This window comes from Triticum dicoccoides, chromosome 4B, assembly GCF_002162155.2.
Source record: "Triticum dicoccoides isolate Atlit2015 ecotype Zavitan chromosome 4B, WEW_v2.0, whole genome shotgun sequence".
Classification (NCBI taxonomy): domain Eukaryota; kingdom Viridiplantae; phylum Streptophyta; class Magnoliopsida; order Poales; family Poaceae; genus Triticum; species Triticum dicoccoides.
The window spans coordinates 82,613,466-82,636,139 of NC_041387.1; the positions used below are offsets into that span (position 1 = coordinate 82,613,466).

The window sequence follows — 22,674 nt, forward strand, 5'->3', positions numbered from 1 at the left end:
TTGCCATGGTGACTGAAGAGCGGAGTAAGAACAAAGAGGGGAGGAGGACCAGATTGCAAGGGAGGGAGGAGGGGGTGTTTTTATTCGTTGGGATCGTCCAACTAGCGTGATAGATTGTTCGCTCGGATTATCGGTAGAAGCTGCATTTTTTACGAACAGTACCGAGCGCTATGTTTCATCCATGAAGAAGACCAGATAGCCCAAAAAATACCAGGGAAGGAAGATTAGATGAACATGTCACACCGAAAAGAAAGAAAATAACATGAGAGCTACAAGGATGCAAAGAGTCGCCGCTGTCAATCACAAATCTTCACTACTATTAAACAATCAAACAAGAACTTTTTTAGAGGCACCCCGTAATTAGTCCCACAACAACACACAGACTAATCAGCACCACATAATTAGACCCACAATTCTTAATCTAACAGTCCTTATTGATCTACTACTTCTATCGTGTGCACTTAGTAATTTTTCATGACTGACCATACTCCACCCGGAGAGAAGTACTCGAACTACTATCCCTACAATCACGGATCGGGAGTCGCCCACCACGGCCGACGCTGCCGCGCCCAACCTCCACCGCGGCCGACTGCCTCCACGCGAATTCCCTTGCGAGGCTCTCTGGCGACCACACCGCCTACTCCAGAGGCGAGGAGCTTGCCGGCGTCCAGCTCCTCAAGGAGAAGCGCGCTCCACCGCCGACGCTGCCGCGCCCAAATCCCACCGCGGCCGACCGCCTCCGCTCTCTCGATGGGGATCCGCTGCGGCAGTGCCAGGACGTTCACCATCGCCACCGCAGTCTGTTCACCGCGGACGCCACATGCCTGCACCCCACGGCCGGCCACCGCGCGTCTGGAGCGCGCTCTTCCGCCTATTCCCAGTGTGTCGCCGCCGGCTCACCCGAGCGCGCCGCTGATGGCCTTCTGTGCTATCGCAGGCACCAAGACCGTCGCTGTGCTGGTAAGTCCTCTCCCCCAGCTGGCGTAGCGCCCGGTTCTACTATCTCTCTTCCATGTCGTTGCAACACGGTCTCTCCTCTGTCGTTGCTGCTGCCGCCACCGTGTTTCTCCTTCCTGCTTCTGCCACTGTCGCTGGAGCTAGCCAAAATGGATCAAACATAGGTGAGTTAAATTGGGGGTGCATCTTTTATCTTGCTTGATACAATCTTCTTCAGTTGTCTTCTGATTTCAGTCACATACATTGCCATGTTCGTTCTAGCACAGCAGGTGTTCGTGTGTATGCCTATGAAATGATAGCACATGTGGTTTCGCGCATGTAATCCTCCTTTGTGTATGCCTATTCGTGATTACCCTTAGCCAGTAATTCATGCTAAGTAATGGTCTAGGCTTAGATGCTTGAGCCAGTAAACTTACTGGTCAGAATCTCAGATTACTATTTAGCCTTTTCTCAGCAATTTGGAGACATGTCGGCCTTGTATCCTTATAATGAAAGGCGGATGAGATTGTTTGTAGCTATTTTTAATGGTATCCTTTGCTATGTTAGGTGGCTTGCTTGATTTAAATATGCTATGGAGGATTACATAGATAATACTCTGCTTAATTTCTTTATTTTGCTTCCCTTCTTGGCGGTCTTCTAATACAAGATGCATGTTTGAGAAAAAGACTCACAAAATTGATATGAAGAAACAACAACCAGAACTTGCTTCAGTAATTTATTCTCCACAAGTGTGTCCTGACTCCTGAATCATTTGTACATTACTAAATTCTATGCTTATTTGTTAGCACCAAAATGACTAATTCAGTTCTGGTACAATCTTAATACTTGCAGGGAAACCGATCTTCATTAGCCATAAGTAGAGATAAGAAGACTGTTAAGTTTATGGCAAAGTCATGTCATTATTAAGTCTTTCTTCTTATTGGACCAGCTTAGTAAAAATGATTTCAGTTGTTGCCCTAAATTCGATAAAGGTAGTAATGTGTTGTAGATACAACCACTTGCATGAACAACCAGAATGGCAATAATAAGTGCTATTTATTCATATCAGCTTACTTTAAATAAATATGTCTTTCATGGAACAGTATGTGTGTGATGGATCTTTTCAAGTTCGATTCATGTTCAATTAGGTGCATATTTCGTGAGAAAATCCCGACGTCCAGCTCTTCAAGGAGAGGAGCCTGCCACCGCCGACGCTGGCATTGCCATGGGTGCCCATCCTTGCTGTCCGATGGAACCGCTCAGACGGTCATACCGCGGTCGTCGTCAGAATCATCCGAGTTGATTTAACCAATGTATGTTTGGCAGACCTTTCATCTTTTTAGCAATTGCATCAAACAAGGAATATACCATAACCTATGTTTTTGCAACTTGACAGTTTTGAATCCTCGCTGAATAAGCAGGAAGTTGTATTTGGAAGCTTTCTTGGACTTATATCGTAATCATGGTATATGGCTTGATTGTCTCATGTGGTGCTTGCATGGTATGTGTGTGATGATTTTCCTGAAAGGCAGAAGTTTTATCATGGTATGTTCTTTCAACTTATGTGTAACATTTTGGTTTTCTTATGGACTCAAATCTGATATACTAGACCCAAACCTTTATCCTTCTTCCATTATACACCTAATCTTGTCTGCTCATCATCCAGATTTAAACCTTGCCATTATACACCTAATCTTGTTCGCTCAACATTTGGAAAGCTAGAAATGAGTCCATTTGGGTCGCCCCGTTGGGCCAAGTTTTGTGTCCGGATGATCCAAACGGACAAAATGAGTCTTTGCATTGGAGTTGCTCTTAACGTTTAAAACGTGCATTGCACGTGCACACTTACTAGTCTAATGAAGCAAGCATAGGCTTAAGCTTGGTCGTCTAGTGGCCACCCGACAAACATCCTCAAGGAGGAGTGCTGATAGGGAACGCAGGGATCCGAGATAGTTCGTGGTCTCGCTAACCCGGCTTCATATGTGAGCATCATGCTCTTTCGCAAAGCTGGTCGATCAATAAGACCAGAGCGCACAAGCAGCAGAAGAACACCTCTGAGCCGCTTGTTCCGGCAGTCGGAAACCTGCTCAAGACGAGGGCCTCAAGATGTGCACGACACATGGTGCTGCCATCATCCGATCCGAAAGCAACCGGATCGAGGGTTGCCCCTGGAGCATTTGAGAAGGAACATGACATTGCCTTTGACAACGCCTTCAGGATGGCGACGGTTAGGGGTGGATTAACGAGTTGCTCGGCACGCTAAGCATTTGGGACAAGAGTGTGTCTGTAATTTGTACGAAGGAATATGTTCACTATAAAAGTAGATGCGCTAGTTTGTTGTCTGTTGTGGGTTGGATTGCCTTGATTATATTGAATAGATGGGTTGTCGTGTCATAAAAATATGTTTACATAAAATAGAAATATGTGTTTCGTTGTACTAACAAGCTTAACAAGCTACTAATGAAACTCGTTAGCTCATACGTTAAGCTCGTTAAGTTTAAGGAGCTCAACATCAATGTGCTTGGCTTTGTCCATTTAGAAACGAGCTATACAATCTTAGCCAGCCATTAAGCTCATGAGCTTCGGGCTTTTGGTCCAGCCCTGGCGACGGTTTGTCGCCGTCGCCAGGCTGACCAAGGTCGAGCCATTCTTTCTTTCGCAGGCGGTCGCACTATTCCAAGCCCGAGAGCGGGCGGCCAGCACGGCGCGCCGTGGACCCCATGCGTCCGTGAGGCGCCGCCGCCCGCCACCATCGACGCCGGATGCCTGGGCCAGCCAGATCCGCCAAGCATCGCATCGAGCCGCCCCCACGGCCCATGTTCCACGGGACGTCCGGTAACCGAGCCGGCGTGCGTACGGAGCCCGACACCACGCGTCCGTGTCGAGCTACACGGGGGAATAAGATTTATTAAGATTTAGGATTAAGAAGGATTAATGACATGCTTTCCGTATCTCGGTCCATGGTCAGCCCAGCCAGCGCCACTGCATGCGTCCCGCCCGCCCCGGTATCCCCCTTTTCTTTCTTTTTCCCCGTCACGTGCCCCCAGAGTCCCAGACCCAGAGCCAAAGCAAACAAAGCTGTGCTCCCTCCCCCCACACACCACCGTTTCCCACGCCAATCGCTCAAACTTTCGTCCGTCCCTTTGGTCCCCGCGGCTGGCTGGCCCAACCAACCGAAAGAAACGGCCGCTCTGACCTCTGACCCTCCCTCTCTCTCTCGCCGCGCAGCGGGGGGAAAAGGCCGACGAGGGAAAGGGAGCTCGCTCGTCAGCTGGTTTGTGCGCTGCTGCAGCGAGCCAGCCAGCTGCGCCGGGCCCCGCGCGCTCCTCGTCTGTGACTGAGACACGCTCGCCCTCCCATGCGTCGCGCTCGGGCTGCCTCTTTCTCCCCGCACCCAACAAAAATGGAATGGCGCACCGGGGCGGGGCTATTAATCACGCCCGCCGAGGAAAAGGCCGGCGAAAATAAATGAGCACTGCTACTACCAGGATTGGCAGCGGCAGCTGGCACTGGCATTGCATCGCCTAGCTAGCGCACTAGGGAGCTGTTCCTCGCCTAGCCTGTCCATCGGCCGTGGCGGCGACGTCGCTCCTGCGCATGCGCCTCTGCGCCGCCGCCGCCGCGCTGGCGCTGCTCCTGCTCGTCGGAGCGGCGCCTCTGACAGGTGCCCGGCTCCCTTGCTCCTTTCCGAACAACTCTACATTGCCTTGTTCACTCTTCTCACAATTTGTTTCGTGCTACTACTGTTTCATCGAGGGTTTCTTCTTCCCAAACGCCTTTTCCCCCTTTTTCTCTCCTTTCTGTAAATCCGTCCTCGATATTGATAAGTTCGCAGATTTTGTGGGCATCTGTACCGATGCGAGACAAAAATCTCTGTATATTTCCGATTCATAAGAGGAAATAAAAATCATGTGGGGAACCAGAATCTCGAGCTGTTACCACTTACCATTCACCGCCGCAGTTGGATTTCTTCCCATTTTTCAGTCATATCATACGAAGAGGATCGATGTGGCCCTAGTAGAATCTTGCGTAGTGGTCGGTCAAGAAAATACTCGGGGAAAGGGGGGGCCTACTGTTCGATTGTCATATAATCAAAGGTTCCGGATCATTCGTATCCTGCTTTATTAGGCATGCAGAGAGTATAAATTAATGTTTGCCTGTAACTATGGTAGGTAGCCTTTACTCACTACTCGATACCGAATTACCGATTGCTAAAAGAATTTGTTCATGTTTTAAGCTGCATGCACCTGCTTCAGCCCAGAGTTCTACACTTCGATACCTGGTTAGCACAATTATATAAATATAAGAGGCAAAACCATTAAGGGAACAAGAATCTCGAGCTATTATCACCACCGCAGTTACGTGGTTGTCGAAAAAAATTCAGTCTTAAATAATTAAGAGCCACTTCTTCCCATTTTTCTGTCATATCAAATGTGGAGTGTGCATTTCGGATAGTTACATGGTTGTCCAAATTTAATTATGTAAAGGAGAAATACTCCCTCTGTAAAGAAATATAAGTGTAGTGTTCTAAACGCTCTTATATTTCTTTACGAAGGGAGTAGTTTTTATATCATGCAAAGATCAATGTGGAGTGTGCATATAGGATAGTTACAGAGTTCTTCCTCAATTTTCATTCAGCTAAGATTGGCTGTGTGTAATTTGTTCTAATAGCAAGTAAATCTTGATCCGTATTGTGCTACTTCTCATACAGAGGAGCTTTTTCGCTATTTTTATTTAAACTGGAACTTGATGTGAACAAGGCTGTGTGTTGAAATGCATGTAACCAACTCATGTATGTTAACTTGAGGTTCTGCGTATACTTGCCTATCTCTATGCAGAAGCTTACGACCCTCTTGATCCAACTGGGAACATCACAATCAAATGGGATATCACTCAGTGGACTGCAGATGGCTATATTGTAAGTTACCACAACTTGTAATACAGTAATTCAGAGTTCTGATTGAAGTTCATGCACAAGTCAGGACGCAAGTACTCCCTTTTGTAAAACTCTTCAGTTCCAATGTGTGCAATTTCTTTTTTCCTAGTTGCATTTTGACACAATGCAGAACAGATTCGCTGCACATCACTTCGCTTCAACCTTTGTCTTATTAAGACCTGTTACACTTTTATTGAGAAGGGAATTTTATTGACTCTAAACGCAGCATTAAGAACCCTTACATAATTGTGAAACATACAACCTCCACCATGTATTATTCTGCTGTTGATGCTCTGTACAATCTGCATTTCACAGGCTGTTGTTTCCATAAACAATTACCAGAAGTACCGTCATATCCAAGCACCTGGGTGGCATCTTAGGTGGGCTTGGACAAAGAAGGAGATCATCTGGGGAATGATGGGTGCACAGACCATAGAGCAAGGGGATTGCTCTGAATTTAAAGGCAATATACCACACTGCTGCAGGAGAGACCCAACAGCAGTTGACTTGCTTCCTGGTGCGACTAACGGCATGCAGGTGGGAAATTGTTGCAAAGGAGGAGTTCTTAGCTCATGGGTGCAAGATCCAGTCAATGCAGTGGCATCGTTTCAGATCACTGTTGGCCGATCCGGAACGAGCAATAGGACAGTGAAACCGCCGAAAAACTTCACCCTCAAGGCCCCAGGTCCAGGGTATACCTGTAGAGCAGCCCATAAAGTAAAACCTCCCACTAAGTTCATTTCGCCCGATGGAAGGAGAACAACTCAAGCGCATGGTATGTCGTTTCCGAATTCCTCTTTTCTGTTTAGTTGCTATTACGACAGAATCAAATTTCTTGGGCTTACCACAGTCCACAGGTCAACAGTGATCTAGCATATGTTGCTCGCTGACTAACGAAAATGTTCTCTTCTTTCAGTGACTTGGGATGTGATATGCACATATTCACAGTTTGTTGCTCAAAGAGGTCCTGCTTGTTGTGTTGCCCTATCATCGTTTTACAATGAAACGATAGTTGACTGCCCAAAATGTTCGTGTGGCTGCCAAAATAACATAACCAACCCTGGGAGCTGCGTTGAGTAAGTATTATCTCTTCAGGAGGCAGAAACTTTTTGCACTCTGTGAAACTATTTCTAAATGTGTTTGCTACTTCGATAGGGTTAATTCGCCTTACTTGGCTTCAGTGGTGAATGGACCTGGCAAGGGCAGCTCGACCCCCCTAGTACGATGCTCGCCCCATATGTGCCCAATCAAGGTGCACTGGCATGTTAAGGCCAACTATAGGGAGTATTGGAGGGTGAAGATCACCATTTCAAACTGGAACTACCGGATGAACTACTCGCAGTGGAACTTGGTTGTTCAACACCCAAATTTCGACAATGTCACGACAATTTTCAGCTTCAACTACAAAGCATTGAACCCCTACGGAGTAATAAGTGAGTACTACTAGTTTATCCATCCACTTGGCAACTACTCCCTCCGTTCCTAAATGTAAGTCTTTGTAGAGATTCTACTATGAACTATATACGGATGTATATAGATGCATTTTAAGTGTGGATTCATTCATTTTGCTCCGTATGTAGTCCATCCAGTGGAATCTCTACAAAGACTTACATTTAGGAATGGAGGGAGTAAAATGTATAGCATGTACTAAGCTGTTAACCGGCACTTCGATGCAGATGATACCGCGATGCTGTGGGGTCTCAAGTACTACAATGACCTGCTCATGGTGTCTGGGCCAGACGGCAATGTGCAATCCGAGCTTCTGTTCAGGAAGGACCCATCAACCTTCACTTTCGAGAAGGGCTGGGGTTTTCCAAGACGCATATACTTCAATGGCCAGAGCTGCGTCATGCCTCAACCAGATTTGTACCCATGGCTGCCAAGCTCCTCCCCAAGACTGACGAAGACGGCGTTTCTGGCCCTGGCCATCGCCGCTTGCGCGACGGTGGCGTTCTTGTACAATCATCTAGTGTTAGATAAATACTGCAGGAAGTCATGACCCATTGGCCATTGAGCGCTGACGTCTTGAGTTTGTTGCGAGTTTAGGTAGAGAGAGATGTTGCATCAAAAGCTGACCGGGGGGTGTGTTGTCCTGACCCATTGGGCATTGAGCACTGGCAACTTGTGCTTCTTGCAAGTTTAAATCCATTCAGATTTCGGGCTCTTGCAAGTTTAACTTTGTTCAGATTTAAGTTTCTTATTCTCAGATTTAAGTTTGAATCTAGCAAACTACCGTCCCTGGCCTCCTCTCCCCTTCGGTTGCCCGGCGGGGTTCCCTATGAGACGCAGGCGAAGCAGCCTTCGAAGAGGCGATGCGGCTTGTCCTCAACTGGGCTTGCCGGAGAAGGGAAGCTGTGGGCGGGCTGTAGCTCGGCCGACCAAGTGTGGGTGTGGCGCCTGGCTCCCTAATCCGGCCTTATAGCTGGCCGAACGGACCTTTTTTCCGGGCCGGCCCATGAACACGCGTACTCAGCATTAAAGGGCTGGAAGCTCCTATACCGCGCCTTCAGCGCCCCGCAAGAGAAGTGGCGCCCGCAGCAGCCGCTGGATGGGCCGGCCCACGATCACGCAACAAGCAACGCGAAAAAATGACCGGCAAAAATACCAGCGCGAGAGCTTTAAAGAATAGGAATGTAGACACGTTATTTATTGCGCATTACACTGTAGCGTTTATATTTTCCAATTATTTGAAAATATCTTCACATATTACAAATGGAGTTCATGAGCATGCAAAAAAAAGTTCGCATATTCAAAAAGTAGTTCACCAACTCGAAAAAGTTCATGTATTCAAAAACAGTTCATGGATTCAAAAGAAGTTCATCGATTTTGAAAAAAGTTCATCGAATTTGAAAAAAAGTTTATCAATTTGAAAAAAGTTCATCGAATTTGGAAAAAGTTCACCTAAATTGAAAAAAGTTCATCGATTTTGAAAACAAGTCCATGTAAATTGAAAAAAGTTCAGCGATTTTGAAAATAAGTTCATCGATTTTGAGAAAAAGTTCATCGATTTTGAAAACAAGTTCATGTAAATTGAAAAAAGTTCATCGATTTTGAAAATAAGTTCATCGATTTTGAGAAAAAGTTCATCGATTTTGCAAAAAAAGTTCATCAATTTTAAGAAAAAGATCAGAAAATTGTAAAAAGTTCATAAATTTGAAAAATAAGTTCCCATATTCTAAAAATGGTTCATCAATTTGAAAAAAAATTCACGAGTTTCAAAAAATTCAGGTCATGGATTTAGAGAAAGAAGTTCATCTATTTGAAGAAAAAAATTACGAATTTCAAAAAAAGAAAGTAAAAAAAGATAGAGAAAAAAGGAAAAGGAAAAAGAAGAACAAATAAAGGGACGAAAACATGTATGCTACCACATCCGGTGAAGTGGTCGAGTTGGTTATACCTAGATACCTCGATGCCTGAAAACCCGCGATGCAGGTTCGAATCCTAGTTTGCGTGGCTTTTTTACAGTTTTATATAGAGTTTAAATAACAAGAATAGTGGAAGTTGGGCCGAGCCCAGGTTGCGCCGCTGCAGGCGCCGGTTTGCGGAAACAGCTATAACCCGCGCCTGCAACGCCAAATAGGAAATCCCTAAGGGCATGTACAATGGTTCTATCTTAAGGGTGCTACGTAGGATACATGATGAGGTGGACGAGAGAGAAATCATAAGAGAAGGCTTGTCTTCTCTTATTTAAGAGAAGACAAGAGATGATCTCTTAGCACAATTTGTCTCACCATATTTTTAGGAACAACTAATTATTGAAGATAAGGCTAAGAGATGACCCATTGTAGACATATTTTTTTGTCATCTCTAATTTACATGCAAAACTTAAGATAAGACTATCTTATCAACCATTCTACATGCCCTAAAGGGCTTGGCCCGGTACATGACTAAGCAGACCGTGTGTAGCCCATGGCACGACGGCCCAGATGTGAGGCCCGTGGGCTGGCACGATATAGCCCGTTTATTATTTTCAGACTTTTTTATCAGGTTATTGGCCCAAAAACAGTCCAAAAGGCCGAAAAGCACACAGGCCGACCGGCCAGGTGTCGTGCCAGGCCGGCCTCCGCTAAGGTGGGCATGGCACAGCCCACTTATCAACAGGCCGCCAACTATGGTGCTAATCCACCAACTATGGTTGCGGAGCTGATTGATAGCACATCGGCAACATGGAACGAACAACTAATCAGATCCACCTTCTTACCTTTTGATGCTGATACTATCATGTCTTTACCACTTTGCACCCGGGTGATTGAAGACTTCTGGGCATGGTCTGCGGAGAGGAATGGACAATTCAGTGTCAGATCAGCTTATAGAATGGTAATGAACACAAGGGAGCATCGGGTGAATTGGTTGGAAGAAATTTCAGGGGCTTCTTCGTTGGAAGCTAGCAGTAAGGCGTGGACTGATCTTTGGCATATCAAAGTACCATCGAAGCTTCGGGTTTTTCTTTGGCGTCTGGCACGGCAGTTGATCCCCTCAATGGATCTCCTTCATCACCGAAATATGTCGACAACAAAGGTGTGTACCTTATGTGGGAGGGACGATTCTTGGAGACACGCACTACTAGATTGTACCATGTCAAGATGCATATGGGTTTTGTCTGAGGAGGGTCTTGTGGAGCAGATGAGCATTAATAATGAGCCAAATGCTAGGAACTGGCTTTTTGCACTGCATGATAAGCTTTCACAGCAGGATTTTGTGCTAATGGTGGTCTCCTTATGGGCGGTTTGGAGAGCCAGACGGAAAGCGATCTATTAAGATGTCTTCCAGAGTCCACAAGCTACTAACAGCTTCATTCGATCTTACATAGCAGACTTGAAAGCCCTCGAAAGACCAGCAAGGGACGATCCAGGGAGACCTGTTCATCGCCCGCGTCAATGGATCAAGCCTCCGGCGTTGTCTTTCAAGATAAACGTTGACGCTGCCGTGTCGCAGAATAGAGGACGAGGAGTTGCAGCCGCTTTATGCCGGGATCACAATGGAGTTTTTCAGGAAGCATCGGCCATTGTTATCAAGGGAGTACATGACCCTCCCACTCTTGAAGCTTTATCTATCCGTGAAGCTCTGGCCCTTGCTGAAGACCTAAACTTGCAGAGACTACATGTGGCATCGGACTGCCAGGTTGTAGTGGACGACATCAAGAATAGAAGCCCGACAAGTTATGGAGCAATTCTACATGATATCATAGAGCTTAGTTCTACTTTTGAAGCTTGTAGTTTTGTGCATGAATATAGGAGCTCGAATTTCGAGGCTCACATGCTAGCGAGGCATGTTTTAAAGTTGAGGGTTGGCCGCCATGTTTGGTTAGGTAACCCCGGTAATCTGTCATTTGTGGATGTAAACATTGATCACAATTAATAAAAAAGCCTCGTGGACTGTCTAAAAAAAACTTATCAACAGGCCGCCGCGAGCCGTGCCCGACCCGGGCTAGACTGTTGCCCACCTTTGAGTGGCCTCCCTCAAAAATTAAAATATCTATGAGTGGCCTCTAGAGGGAGAGTACCGTGTGGAAACCAACTTCTGATAGAAACTAGTACGTTATAGTTTTGAGGTTTCAAAAAAAAAACTTTAAAAAACATAATATGTTTTCTTAACACAGTACAATCGTAGATGCTTACAAACACACATATGCATTCAGAAAATATAGTATGTTAAGAGTGTGATGTTGTATTAGCATGTGAAATTTCAAGTTCAAACATAAATTCTTTACAAGGTAAAAACAAAATCAACATTGAATAATGGCAGAAAACATCACTATTCATTGCTGATTTTATTGACCATTGTTTTGATCGTTTCATTTTTTTTCCTCGCTTAGGCATAGCTTGGGTCTTGTATGACTTTGATTTTTGCGGTCGTATTTTTTTCTTTTGTGTGTGTTAGTGTTGGCCGTGTGCATTTTAGTTATGCAGAGGCCGGATGTGTGCTCATTGTGTTTGTATCCCCTTGATGCTTTATTTTCAATAAATCCATCCTTTGTTGAAATAATCCGCTTCATTTTCAATAAAATTCACCCTTAATAAAAAAAACCTCATCCTTTCATCACATCCGCTGCGTGTTGCTGGACCTAGATCGGAAAGTGAAACGTCTTGTGCAAAGCAGTTACGTTGTAATTATTGGGTTGTGAATCTCACACGCCCGCGCTCACCCAGCTCGCCATCTCGCTTGACCATTTGCCTATCTCCATACCTTTCAATTTTTCTCACCCAAAGGTGTGAATTACTTGCAAAAGCATAATGAATGTCCACAGCATTTTACTCCACATTTACACTTGCAAAATTTAAAGTCAAAACATGGCTACACATGTTCTATACAGGAGAACATTTTAGTACAGCCTAAATACACTTTTTTTTTTGAAACGGACAAACATTCACAGTTTGATCTATTTGTACACAACAAATGAGGATAATTTTGCTCAGTTTTGCAAGTGCATCAACTATAGCATGGTAAACATCAATGATTTTTTTTTTGTCCATATGGAGATAAGCATTTACATACAGGCACCAAGAGTAGCATTCGCAAGAAACTTGGGAAACATCAAAGCATCAAACCATCGGCAATGCAAGCAGCACGAAAACGTTGATACAGGAAGGTTATGAGCAAAACATACAGTGTTTGATATTGGTAATTAAGCTAGTTCTGAATATTAAGGCATGCAGTTTGAACCGGGTTAAAGGCTGATGGTAATTTCTATCAACAGGCAAAATACGCGTGTAGATGCGACCAGAACACGCAACCTTTCTGAGGTGATTCTACAACAAAGGTGAGTTTCTGAATGCGAGAAAAAAAAAACAAGTGAGTCTTGTTGCCGCTAGTAGTGCCCCTGTTCTGGGGAAGGTCAAGCAGATCCATCCCCTATCCATTCTTTGTGAATCTGAAACTTAAACGATGTTGGGTATAACTTACAGGTGAAGGAACGGTTGTGACAAACGACGTCTGTGATGCTGAAATAGCTTTGCCAGATAAAGTACCTATGGCATGCAAAGAATATATGAAGCCATCATCTTCTCCTTGGAGCAGCAATTGGCACCCTTTGTGCTGGAGCTTGACCCTGCCCTCCAGCTTGCTCCTCCGGTATGTTTGCTGCTGCTGTGACGGCGTTCATGACAATGAGACCAAGAGGAATGATGTACATCCACTGCAAAGCAGGAAGCAGCGGTCAGATTCAAGGAAAAGGATACGAAAGTCATGCAGACACCAACGAAAAAAATCGAACAATATACACGTGGTATTTATAGCTGTACTCACATATTTAGCCCAGAAAGATTTCTCAGGTGGTTTCATCACTTCACCGAGTCCACTCTCAGTTTCTATTAATTGCTCTACAAATGATGGAGTTCTGCAAGTGCACAACTTAGTTAGAACAAGGAACCAGGTGTCATTCGAGAGAGGATAGGTTTGACACTGTTCTTTAGCAACAGGGTTGTTGCTGGAAAAAGGTAACTAAGATAAATGTGAACTGCCACCTCTCTGGTGCTCTGCATATTATTTTTGGCTTAACCTCGATAAGGCAGAGATTTACCTTGGTGCTTGGTCAGCAGTCTTCAGAATAGTGTATGAATTGAATGTCCATTTTGATGGCTGGAACAAGAATTTCAGTATTGTAAGTAGAAGCATTATCTTTCATCAGCAGACAGACACGGTATACTTAACGGGTGAAACATCAACATGCATCCTTCTGTCATGTTATTTTACCATAATTGCAGGAGTTTAATTTAGGAAGTATAACCCTCGAAGTTTATATGTTTATAGTATGTGCGTGCATTTTGCTGGTACGGTACAGTTAAAAGGTTATAGGTTATTACTATCAATTATTCACCACATGCAACTCCATAAACAAGGTTTCAAGCAAGACAACTTACTACTTTCATTGGCCGGGGATATTGGCATCCACCAACCGAACCATAATTAACAGCCAAAATATTTACACCGTCCTGCAAATGACACAGCAAAGCCTAATGTGAGCCAAATACCAAAGAGACATTCATCTATAGAAAGTGAACATTCCTTCAAACATTTCATCCTGTGAAAGACAGTATTATTGTACTACAGTACCGATTTATCACCTAGAAAATATACCATTAAAGGTTTCATGCTACATGCTAGGTACAAGTGACTGTTTCTAGCAAATAAGCAACGGCCGACAAAGCCATCTGTCATTCTAAATATGAAACATGGGAACTTCCAATTTGGACGTGGAGTTCTGCTAAGGAAGAACATATATGTAACATAATAAAACCAGGACGAAAGTTGCGTGCTTCAGAGCTAAAAAATACTCAGGTTAACCAACTCTATTGAATATGCATTCCTAGTGCCACATGATTAAACTGTACAATGTTACAGGCTGATTTGTGGTGGTGCAAAGGTGGGGGTTGTACAGGAAAATGTGCCTTTGTACGGGATCGGAAAGGGTAGGTAGCTTGATAACTCATGCTCACCCTCCATGCACAAGTGGCAAAGAGGTTCTGACATGCAGCTTCATTAGATAAGGAAATTCTTAGATTGATGCTGAAAATTACATTAGGGCTCCTTCTAAAAACAGGTAGTTATAACTAGAAGGGCTCCTAAAAACAGGTAGTTATAACTAGAAGGGCTCCTAAAAACAGGTAGTTATAACTAGAAGTTAACATATAAGGGGCTGCTTCTAAAGATAGGCAGTCATATACTCATATCCAAAAGGGAACAGAAACTGCTAGCTGATTTTAATAACTAAAATGTACTCCCTCTGTACAGTAATGTAAGACGTTTTTGCAGAACGTCTTACATTATCAGGAAAGGAACCTTAACCTCCAGGAACACCAATAGATATTTCTAAATACGTATACTGAAGGCATACTTAACCATCTCTAACACAATCTCTAATTTAAGACGTTTTTGCAGTTCAAATTGAACTGCAAAAAAGTCTTATGTTAGTGTACAGAGGTAGTATCAGGAAAGGATAAATAGCATCCTTAAGCTCAAGGAACACCAATAGATATTTCTAAATACGTATACTGAAGGAATACCTAACCATCTCTAACACAATCTCCTAACGAAAATTGAATATAGTCTACCCCAATGCCTTCTGAACTAAACCATCACTGGTGTGCTATCCTAGCTGCCATTTTCCGTGGATCAGCAGCAAAGATAGATGGGGCTATAGGAAAGGTCCACGACAATCAAACAGCATCCCACCCTATCTTGTTAGTTATACAGAAAATGTAATTATGAACCCACGAAAATGTTAACAGTATTTTAAGATGTATCAATTATACACAATGAAGTAAGCTCTACAGGAGAAGATACAAGTAGCAGTTAAGAAATCGAGAGAATTACCATGTGGATGACAATATGTTCATCCAAGCTGTCACGTGGAATGCATCTCTGAACATAGAAAAAATACACAGTTCAGCGACTGAAAACACAACTCTAGAATCACAATAATTCCTAACATAAACCATTTCATATCTGCAATTTATGCGTCTTTCATAAGCTTGAAAGTGGCCATTGCTTCATGGTAATTTTAAATCAGTATAGTTGTTGATTCTGTTGTAATAAATCTCATTCACAATAATATTGGAGTATATCTGGTGAATCTATCTTATGATCCAGCAAGCCATAATGATAGGTTGGAGAGAAACAAAATGAAGTTAGCCAACTAATCAACTTACCGCTTTGATTGAGGAATAAATATAATCGTTTCTTGTAGGATCCAACACATTAGACGGTAGCCTTATTGTGTAAAAACTATCTTCTTCCAGTAATTTCTGCAATGATAAAATTAAAATGCAGAAGCACCAGATAAGTTGGTATATAGAAAAATAATGAAATCAGGAAATAATGGAGAAAAGAAAGAACCTTAAATGCATTCTTTTCATCCTCAGTCAACTCATTCCTCGTAAATCGGAGCTTAGTAAGAGTCTGGTTCAGAAAATGAGTGGAGTCAATTAAGATAAAATTCTCCTCGCTTGAGTATAAATAGTTAAAGAAAGAACATATAGGAAACTAACATATGGTTAACTTTACTACTTGAGGGCAGCATTGACATTGGTGATTATTCAATGAGACAACTAGTTAAATACTACTCCCTCCGTTCCTAAATATAAGTCTTTGTAGAAATTTCACTATGGACCACATACGGATGTATGTAGATGCATTTTAGAGTGTAGATTCACTCATGTTGCTTCGTATGTAGTCCATGATGGAATCTCTGCAAAGACTTATATTTAGGAAAGGAGGGAGTAGAATACAAGCAAACAAAGCCAAGATAATTCTGAAGCAAAAGTAAATTCCTTCCTATGACTTCTAATCTAGACACCCTGCGGGAGCATGCAGAAGTCGGCAAGGTACAGCAGCATGTTGTGCTCGGCAAGACGCGTGGCCTGGGAGGTGACGAGTGGCAAGAGCGTGGTGGGTACACAGCGCGAGGCGATATGGACGACGAGGGGGGCAATAGGGAGAGGGAGGCGAGGAGGACGCAGAAGCGCGGGAGAGAGCAGGTCAGAGGAGAGAGGGGTGGCAGTGGCGAGCACGGGGTCCACCTCACCCTTTTCCTCCTCGACCGAGCACCGCCACAAGGCCATGGTGTAATCACGCCAGGTGCCTAGCTGCAGCACTGCGACTGATATGTGGGTCCACTTCTGCTCAGGTGTTTTGCTGAAAAAATAACTAGTGTACAAATGAGGGGTGTCTTTTCAGGTGCCATTTAACACTCTCTGCTGGAAAAACAGATGGAAATGTCACACTAGGAACAAAATTCACACCTGGTGTCAAAAGAATACCAAACAGGGAAGCACATTTTTAAAAGGGCCAGATAAGGAATTATCTCCATATAATACCCTTGCCAAGCTAGCATATCTAGGCAAGAGAATACTAGCTATCAGTCATGGGTTATCTAGGCAAATCCCTTCTTTGGATATTTTGCCAAGAGAAACCAATGACCAATAGATCATGTGCTAACTGACACTTTGCTCTATTCTGAAAAGAATAGACTGATGTTTGCTCTCGAGGGAACACCAATTCTGATCTCATCCCTTGTGACCAAACTGTATCTCTTTGCCTAGCAAAGCCAGATTTTATTGTGCTAACAATCAAACACCCAATGCTTCGTCACGCAAGGCTACAAGTACTTTGGATCAAAATGCGCACCCTTTGTTGCTTGCGGTTCTGTCACCTCACCTCGTAGTTATTCTCTATATGGCAATATGTGAGTAAGCAATGTAGAAAGATTCCATATTCTTGCAAAGGATGTGGCAACTGATTTCTGTGACCAGACAGAGTGTGTCATGCCACTGTTGGGCACCAAAAATGAAATGGTAAAGCTCATAATCATTTATCAACCTTATCAGCACTACCAACGGGGTAGCAACTACTTTGCTAAACCAACCAAACAACAAAACTGAACCGTCCTGATGTATACACACACACGTCAAACAAATAGCAGATGATCTGGAAGAACAAACTAACCAGATCCGATCTATAGTTCACCTTCCCTAACAATTCGAACCACACAATTCACTGTCTCCAAACCAAACGGCTACAAACTACTGATGGGGGGACGAACTCAACCAAATCTACCCCCTAGCAGGGTCCAATCACTAGCTGCCCATGGATCACGGGATCAGGAAGTAGAAAAAACAGATCAGCAAGCAACGAGAGCTACGAAGACGAGATCGAGCAACCAAATCGGGAACAAAGCTACCGATAGGATGCGAAGCAAACCTGGGAGCCGTGGGCCGAGGACTTGAGGCGGGCGGAGAAGGACCCGGCGGGGGCGAACCCTAGACCGGCTCCGAGGTCGTGCTCGAGGGTGAACTGGACGGTGTTGGACTCGGAGGCGCCGACCGCCTGCGTTGCGTCCGCGGATCGGCGGCGGGAGGACACTACCGGCGGCGTCGAGGGCGGCCGGGGCGAGGGGGTGGAGGAGGCCCGGGTGCCCTCGAACTCGTCATCGTCGTGGAGGAGCAGCTCGTCCGACTGGAAGGCGGCGGCGAGGGAGAGGAAGTGGGAGAGGAGGAGGAGGAGGGGCAGGAGCATGAGGAGGGAGCGACGCCGCGCGGCCATGGCTTTGGGTGAAGAGGCTTGGACTCTGGAGGAGATCGGTGCCAGCGCCGGCCGAGGTGATGTATGCGGAGAGACGGTGATTCTCTCCTTTTTTTTTCTGCCGATGAAGATGGTTTTCTTTTTTTAACAGCTTTATTTTAGAACATTTTGAGCAGGGCTAGCAAAAAACTCGTAGCCGCGAGCTTCGTGAACGTTTGATAATTCGGGCTCGTTAAACTTGTAGCTTTTTTTTCCGCAGGATAGAATTGTATTACTCAATGATCAAGTTCTTACAATCATCACGGACAATCATCAACACCTTTTCTCGACCCGAGCCGACCCAAGTAATAGTCCGGCCCTCAGCTTTAGCGAAACTAGCAAGTCTATCACTAGCTTTATTTTGGCTGCGAGGAACATGAGTAATACAAAAATTTCTAAGACTCAACATGTGCTTGATCTCTCCCATCAAAAGAGCATAAACTGAACGGTCCACCTCTTCACATGAAATCATGGATACGGCATTGCTCGAATCCATCTCAACTTCAATCGCTAGGTCCGACTGCTGAAGTGCAAAGGATATTTCTTCCATACACGCACATAGCTCCGCTTCCAGCGCATCTCTACAAGAAAACAAAGTTCTGCAAGATGAAAAAATGACCGCTCCGGCGCTGTCCCGCAGGATCATCCCAGCTCCCGCTTCTCCTGTCTCAGCAAAAGACCCATCTGTATTTAGTTTAACCCGGCGCTGCTTGGGCGGCTTCCACGGTGTGTCTTGTTTCGAAATCTTCACCTGCTGCAGCACACTATCATAGATTACACTTCCTTTCCCCTTTGCTGGATCACAATGGGTATTAACCTTGATCCCAATTAATTCATCCAGGTATCTTTGGAGGAAGCTCACTGACACAGACATGGGAGGGGCGGGTTTGGCATGCATTACCTCATTGTGTATGTACCAACATCTCCAGAAGATTAGCAAGATCATGCATAGCTGATTATCATTCAGTGGTTCAAGAGCATTGAGGAGCCACTCCTTGCACGAGTTTTGAAAATAATTCAGCGCTGGAATATGCCATGTTGTGGCCATCTGCTCATATAAGTCCCGTCCGAGCTGACACCTAATGAACGGGTGGAAATTGTCTTCCTCCTCCATACCACAGACCGGACATGTGCTACTCGGTTCCAACCCAATCATATGTTTATTTCTCCAAGTAGGCAGTGAGTCAATAGACAATCTCCATGCAAAATTTCGTACAGTAGGGAGAACGCTGCACTTCCATATAAATTGCCAGCACGATCTACTGCCATCCGACGACGAGCTAGAAGCCTCAGATGTAGCCCTGTTAGCCTCCTCGAACGCTAAAGTATACACCGACTTGACCATAAACGCGCCAAGCTTATCTAGACCCCATGCAATGACGTCGTCCCCGAGCCTAGGGGAAGCTCGGATTTTCAGGATTTCCTCCACATCCGTTGGAATAAAAAAATCGTTGAAGCACATCCAGATTCCAGGATCCATTTTCATTGAGTAGCCCAGCCACAAACCGAATACGACAACGACCCTGTTGCGACACCGGCTTGTAGGAATATGGTCTCGGGATCCAGTTATCTCTCCACACTCGAATATTACGCCCATTCCCGACTCTCCATATCAGCCCTTTCTTCAGAAGGTCAAGACCATGGGATATAGCAAGCCATGAAGAAGAAGCATTGCCTGAGAATATTGTGTCCACCAAATTGCCGATAATATCTCGCCTTCAGAACTTGTGCGCATAAGCTTTCAGGTTTCGTCAACAAACGCCACGCCTACCGAGCTAGCAAGGCTTGATTGAACATCCGGAAGACCCGGAAACCAGCACCCCTTTGTTCTTAGGCTGAAGCAAGTGATCCCAACCTCTCCAATGGACCTTCCTCTTACCTTTGCTAGAACCCCAATAGAAGTTCCTTACCGTTCGTGTCAAATCATCACACACAGAGAAAGGTGGTTTGAAAACCCCCATGATATAAGTTGGCAAAGCTTGAGCAACTGCTTTGATTAAAATCTCCCTTCCTGGTTGCGCCAAGAGGCCATCACACCCCACTGGATCAGTCGCTTTGTTAGACTAGTTTGAAGATTTTGAAACTTCCCCTTGGACATGCGCCCCTCAGGGGTTGGCATGCCTAAATATTTTTCTTCAAACACCGTCGAAGTGACAGCCAGAACATCTCACACTTGCTCCTGTACTGCCCCTGGACATGCAGCACCAAAAAATATCGAGCATTTGTCGAGGTTCAAACTTTGCCCCGTAGCCCTTTCATACATGATCAAGGCTGCCTTAACATTCTCTGCTTGTTCACTAGTAGCCTCGAAGAACAATAACATATCATCAACAAATAACAAGTGTGAGATACTCGGTGCTCTTCTGCATACCTTCACTAGTGTGATACTACCTGCTGCAACCTTACTCTTTAAAATCGCCAATAACCCATCCACAATGAGCAAAAAAAGGAATGGAGACAGAGGGTTGCCTTGCCGAAGCCCACGCAACGGTGCAAATGAATCCAAGAGGGTCCCGTTTAGTTTAACACGATATCTCACCGATGTGACACAAGTCATAATCCAGACAATCCATTGCTGAGTGAAACCCCGCTTTTGCATCACCTGCTCCAAGGAAACCCAATGTCTTTAGCTTTCGATAGGTCTAGCTTGTATGCACAGAAACTCTTCGTGGGATCCTTCTTGTTGGGGAACGTAGTAATTTCAAAAAATTTCCTACGCACACGCAAGATCATGGTGATGATATAGCAACGAGGGGAGAGTGTTGTCTACGTACCCTTGTAGACCGAAGCGGAAGCGTTGACGCAACGTAGAGGAAGTAGTCGTACGTCCTCCGGTTCAACCGATCCAAGTACCGTTACTTCGGCACCTCCGAGTTCTTGACACGCGTACAGCTCGATGACGCACCCTCGATCTCCGATCCAGCAGAGGCGCCGAGGGGGAGTTCCGTCAGCACGACGGCGTGGTGACGATCTTGATGTTCTCCTGTTGCAGGGCTTCACCTAAGCACCGCTACAATATGACCGAGGTGTAATATCGTGGAGGGGGGCACCGCACACGGCTAAGGAACGATCAATGATCAACTTGTGTCTTCTAGGGTGCCCCCTACCCCCGTATATAAAGGAGGGAGGGAGGAGGTGGCCGGCCCTAGGGGGGGCACGCCATGAGGAGGGGGAAACCTACTCCAAGTAGGTTTCCCTCTCTTTTCCTTATCTTATTTGGATGGGGAAGGAAAGAGTACTAGTATTAGGAAGTAGTACTAGTAGTAGTAATAGGAAGAGGGGGAAGGAGAAAGGAAAGGGGGGGCCGGCCCCCTTCCCCAATTCGGATTGGGCTTGGGGGGGCGCGCCCCCCTCCCTTGCTCCTTCTCTCTTCCTCCTACATGGGCCCAATAAGGCCCATATACCTCCCGGGGGGGTTCCGGTAACCTCCCGGGGCTCCAAACTTCTCCGGAACCTTTCCGGTGTCCAAATATATCCGTCCAATATATCAATCTTTATGTCTCGACCATTTCGAGACTCCTCGTCATGTCCGTAATCATATCCGGGACTCCGAACAACCTTCGGTACATCAAAATACATAAACTCATAATATAACTGTCATCGAAACCTTAAGCGTGCGGACCCTACGGTTCGAGAACAATGTAGACATGACTGAGACACATCTCTGGTCAATAACCAATAGCGGGACCTGGATGCCCATATTGGTTCCCACATATTCTACGAAGATCTTTATCGGTCAAACCGCATAACAACATACGTTGTTCCCTTTGTCATCGGTATGTTACTTGTCCGAGATTCGATCGTCGGTATCCAATACCTAGTTCAATCTCGTTATCGACAAGTCTCTTTACTCGTTCTGTAATACTTCATCTTATAACTAGCTCATTAGTTACATGCTTGCAAGGCTTAGGTGATGAGTATTGCCGAGAGGGCCCAGAGATACCTCTCCGACAATCGGAGTGACAAAACCTAATCTCGAGTTATGCTAACTCAACATGTACCTTCGGAGACACCTGTAGTACTCCTTTATAATCACCCAGTTACGTTGTGACGTTTGGTAGTACCCAAAGTGTTCCTCCGGTAAACGGGAGTTACACAATTCTCATAGTTACAGGAACATGTATAAGTCATGAAGGAAGCAATAGCAGAATACTAAACGATCAAGTGCTAAGTTAACGGGATGGGTCATGTCAATCACCTCATTCTCCTAATGATGTGATCCCATTAATCAAATGACAACACATGTCAATGGTTAGGAAACATAACCATCTTTGATTAATGAGCTAGTCAAGTAGAGGCATACTAGTGACTATATGTTTGTCTATGTATTCACACATGTATCATGTTTCCGGTTAATACAATTCTAGCATGAATAATAAACATTTATCATGATATGAGGAAATAAATAATAACTTTATTATTGCCTCTAGGGCATATTTCCTTCAGTCTCCCACTTGCACTAGAGTCAATAATCTAGATTACATAGTAATGATTCTAACACCCATGGAGTCTTGGTGCTGATCATGTTTTGCTCGTGAGAGAGGCTTAGTCAACGGGTCTGCAACATTCAGCTCCGTATGTATCTTGCAAATCTCTATGTCTCCCACTTGGACTTGGTCCCGAATGGAATTGAAGCGTCTCTTGATGTGCTTGGTCCTCTTGTGAAATCTGGATTCCTTTGCCAAAGCAATTGCACCAGTATTGTCACAGAAGATCTTCATTGGTCCCGATGCACTAGGTATGAC

The 22,674-nt window shown here is 44.9% G+C and overlaps 2 protein-coding genes across 6 annotated transcripts; one reads left to right on the forward strand and one right to left on the reverse strand.

The window, feature by feature from the left end:
* Nucleotides 1-512: 512 nt before the first annotated feature.
* Nucleotides 513-8,042, forward strand: LOC119295161 (COBRA-like protein 2). 4 transcript variants are annotated; one of them, XM_037573512.1, is made up of 8 exons: nucleotides 513-1,121; nucleotides 2,085-2,249; nucleotides 2,333-2,481; nucleotides 5,775-5,854; nucleotides 6,188-6,647; nucleotides 6,789-6,948; nucleotides 7,028-7,305; nucleotides 7,549-8,042. In XM_037573512.1, exons 5-8 carry the CDS (start codon nucleotides 6,287-6,289, stop codon nucleotides 7,869-7,871), a joined length of 1,122 nt encoding a protein of 373 aa, XP_037429409.1. In that variant the 5' UTR covers nucleotides 513-1,121; nucleotides 2,085-2,249; nucleotides 2,333-2,481; nucleotides 5,775-5,854; nucleotides 6,188-6,286; the 3' UTR covers nucleotides 7,872-8,042. The 4 variants fall into 4 exon arrangements, with proteins under 4 accessions (XP_037429409.1, XP_037429410.1, XP_037429408.1 ...); XM_037573513.1 differs by having other exon boundaries at nucleotides 513-960; XM_037573511.1 differs by having other exon boundaries at nucleotides 513-2,249.
* Nucleotides 8,043-12,316: 4,274 nt separating this feature from the next.
* LOC119295162 (ER membrane protein complex subunit 10-like) lies at nucleotides 12,317-18,006 on the reverse strand. Of its 2 annotated transcripts, XM_037573515.1 has the most exons (9): nucleotides 17,570-18,006; nucleotides 15,707-15,769; nucleotides 15,520-15,615; nucleotides 15,185-15,232; nucleotides 13,732-13,803; nucleotides 13,392-13,450; nucleotides 13,118-13,208; nucleotides 12,841-13,007; nucleotides 12,317-12,743 (listed from the first exon to the last, which is right to left on the reverse strand). In XM_037573515.1, the coding sequence occupies exons 1-8, from the start codon at nucleotides 17,909-17,911 to the stop codon at nucleotides 12,870-12,872; spliced, it is 909 nt and encodes a 302-aa protein (XP_037429412.1). In that variant the 5' UTR covers nucleotides 17,912-18,006; the 3' UTR covers nucleotides 12,317-12,743; nucleotides 12,841-12,869. The 2 variants fall into 2 exon arrangements, with proteins under 2 accessions (XP_037429412.1, XP_037429411.1); XM_037573514.1 differs by having other exon boundaries at nucleotides 12,317-13,007.
* Between the last annotated feature and the right edge of the window lie 4,668 nt (nucleotides 18,007-22,674).

Bases quoted from the DNA above. Each gene is read 5' to 3' on its own strand.
- LOC119295161 (XM_037573510.1), top strand. From the start codon at position 4,534: ATGCGCCTCTGCGCCGCCGCCGCCGCGCTGGCGCTGCTCCTGCTCGTC. The intron at 4,601-5,774 runs GTGCCCGGCTCC...ATCTCTATGCAG, and splicing joins CGGAGCGGCGCCTCTGACAG to AAGCTTACGACCCTCTTGAT. The intron at 5,855-6,187 runs GTAAGTTACCAC...TGCATTTCACAG, and splicing joins GGACTGCAGATGGCTATATT to GCTGTTGTTTCCATAAACAA.
- LOC119295162 (XM_037573515.1), bottom strand. From the start codon at position 17,911: ATGGCCGCGCGGCGTCGCTCCCTCCTCATGCTCCTGCCCCTCCTCCTC. The intron at 15,770-17,569 runs GTTTGCTTCGCA...TTTCTGAACCAG, and splicing joins CCTCGGCCCACGGCTCCCAG to ACTCTTACTAAGCTCCGATT. The intron at 13,008-13,117 runs GTGAGTACAGCT...CCTGCTTTGCAG, and splicing joins AATCTTTCTGGGCTAAATAT to TGGATGTACATCATTCCTCT.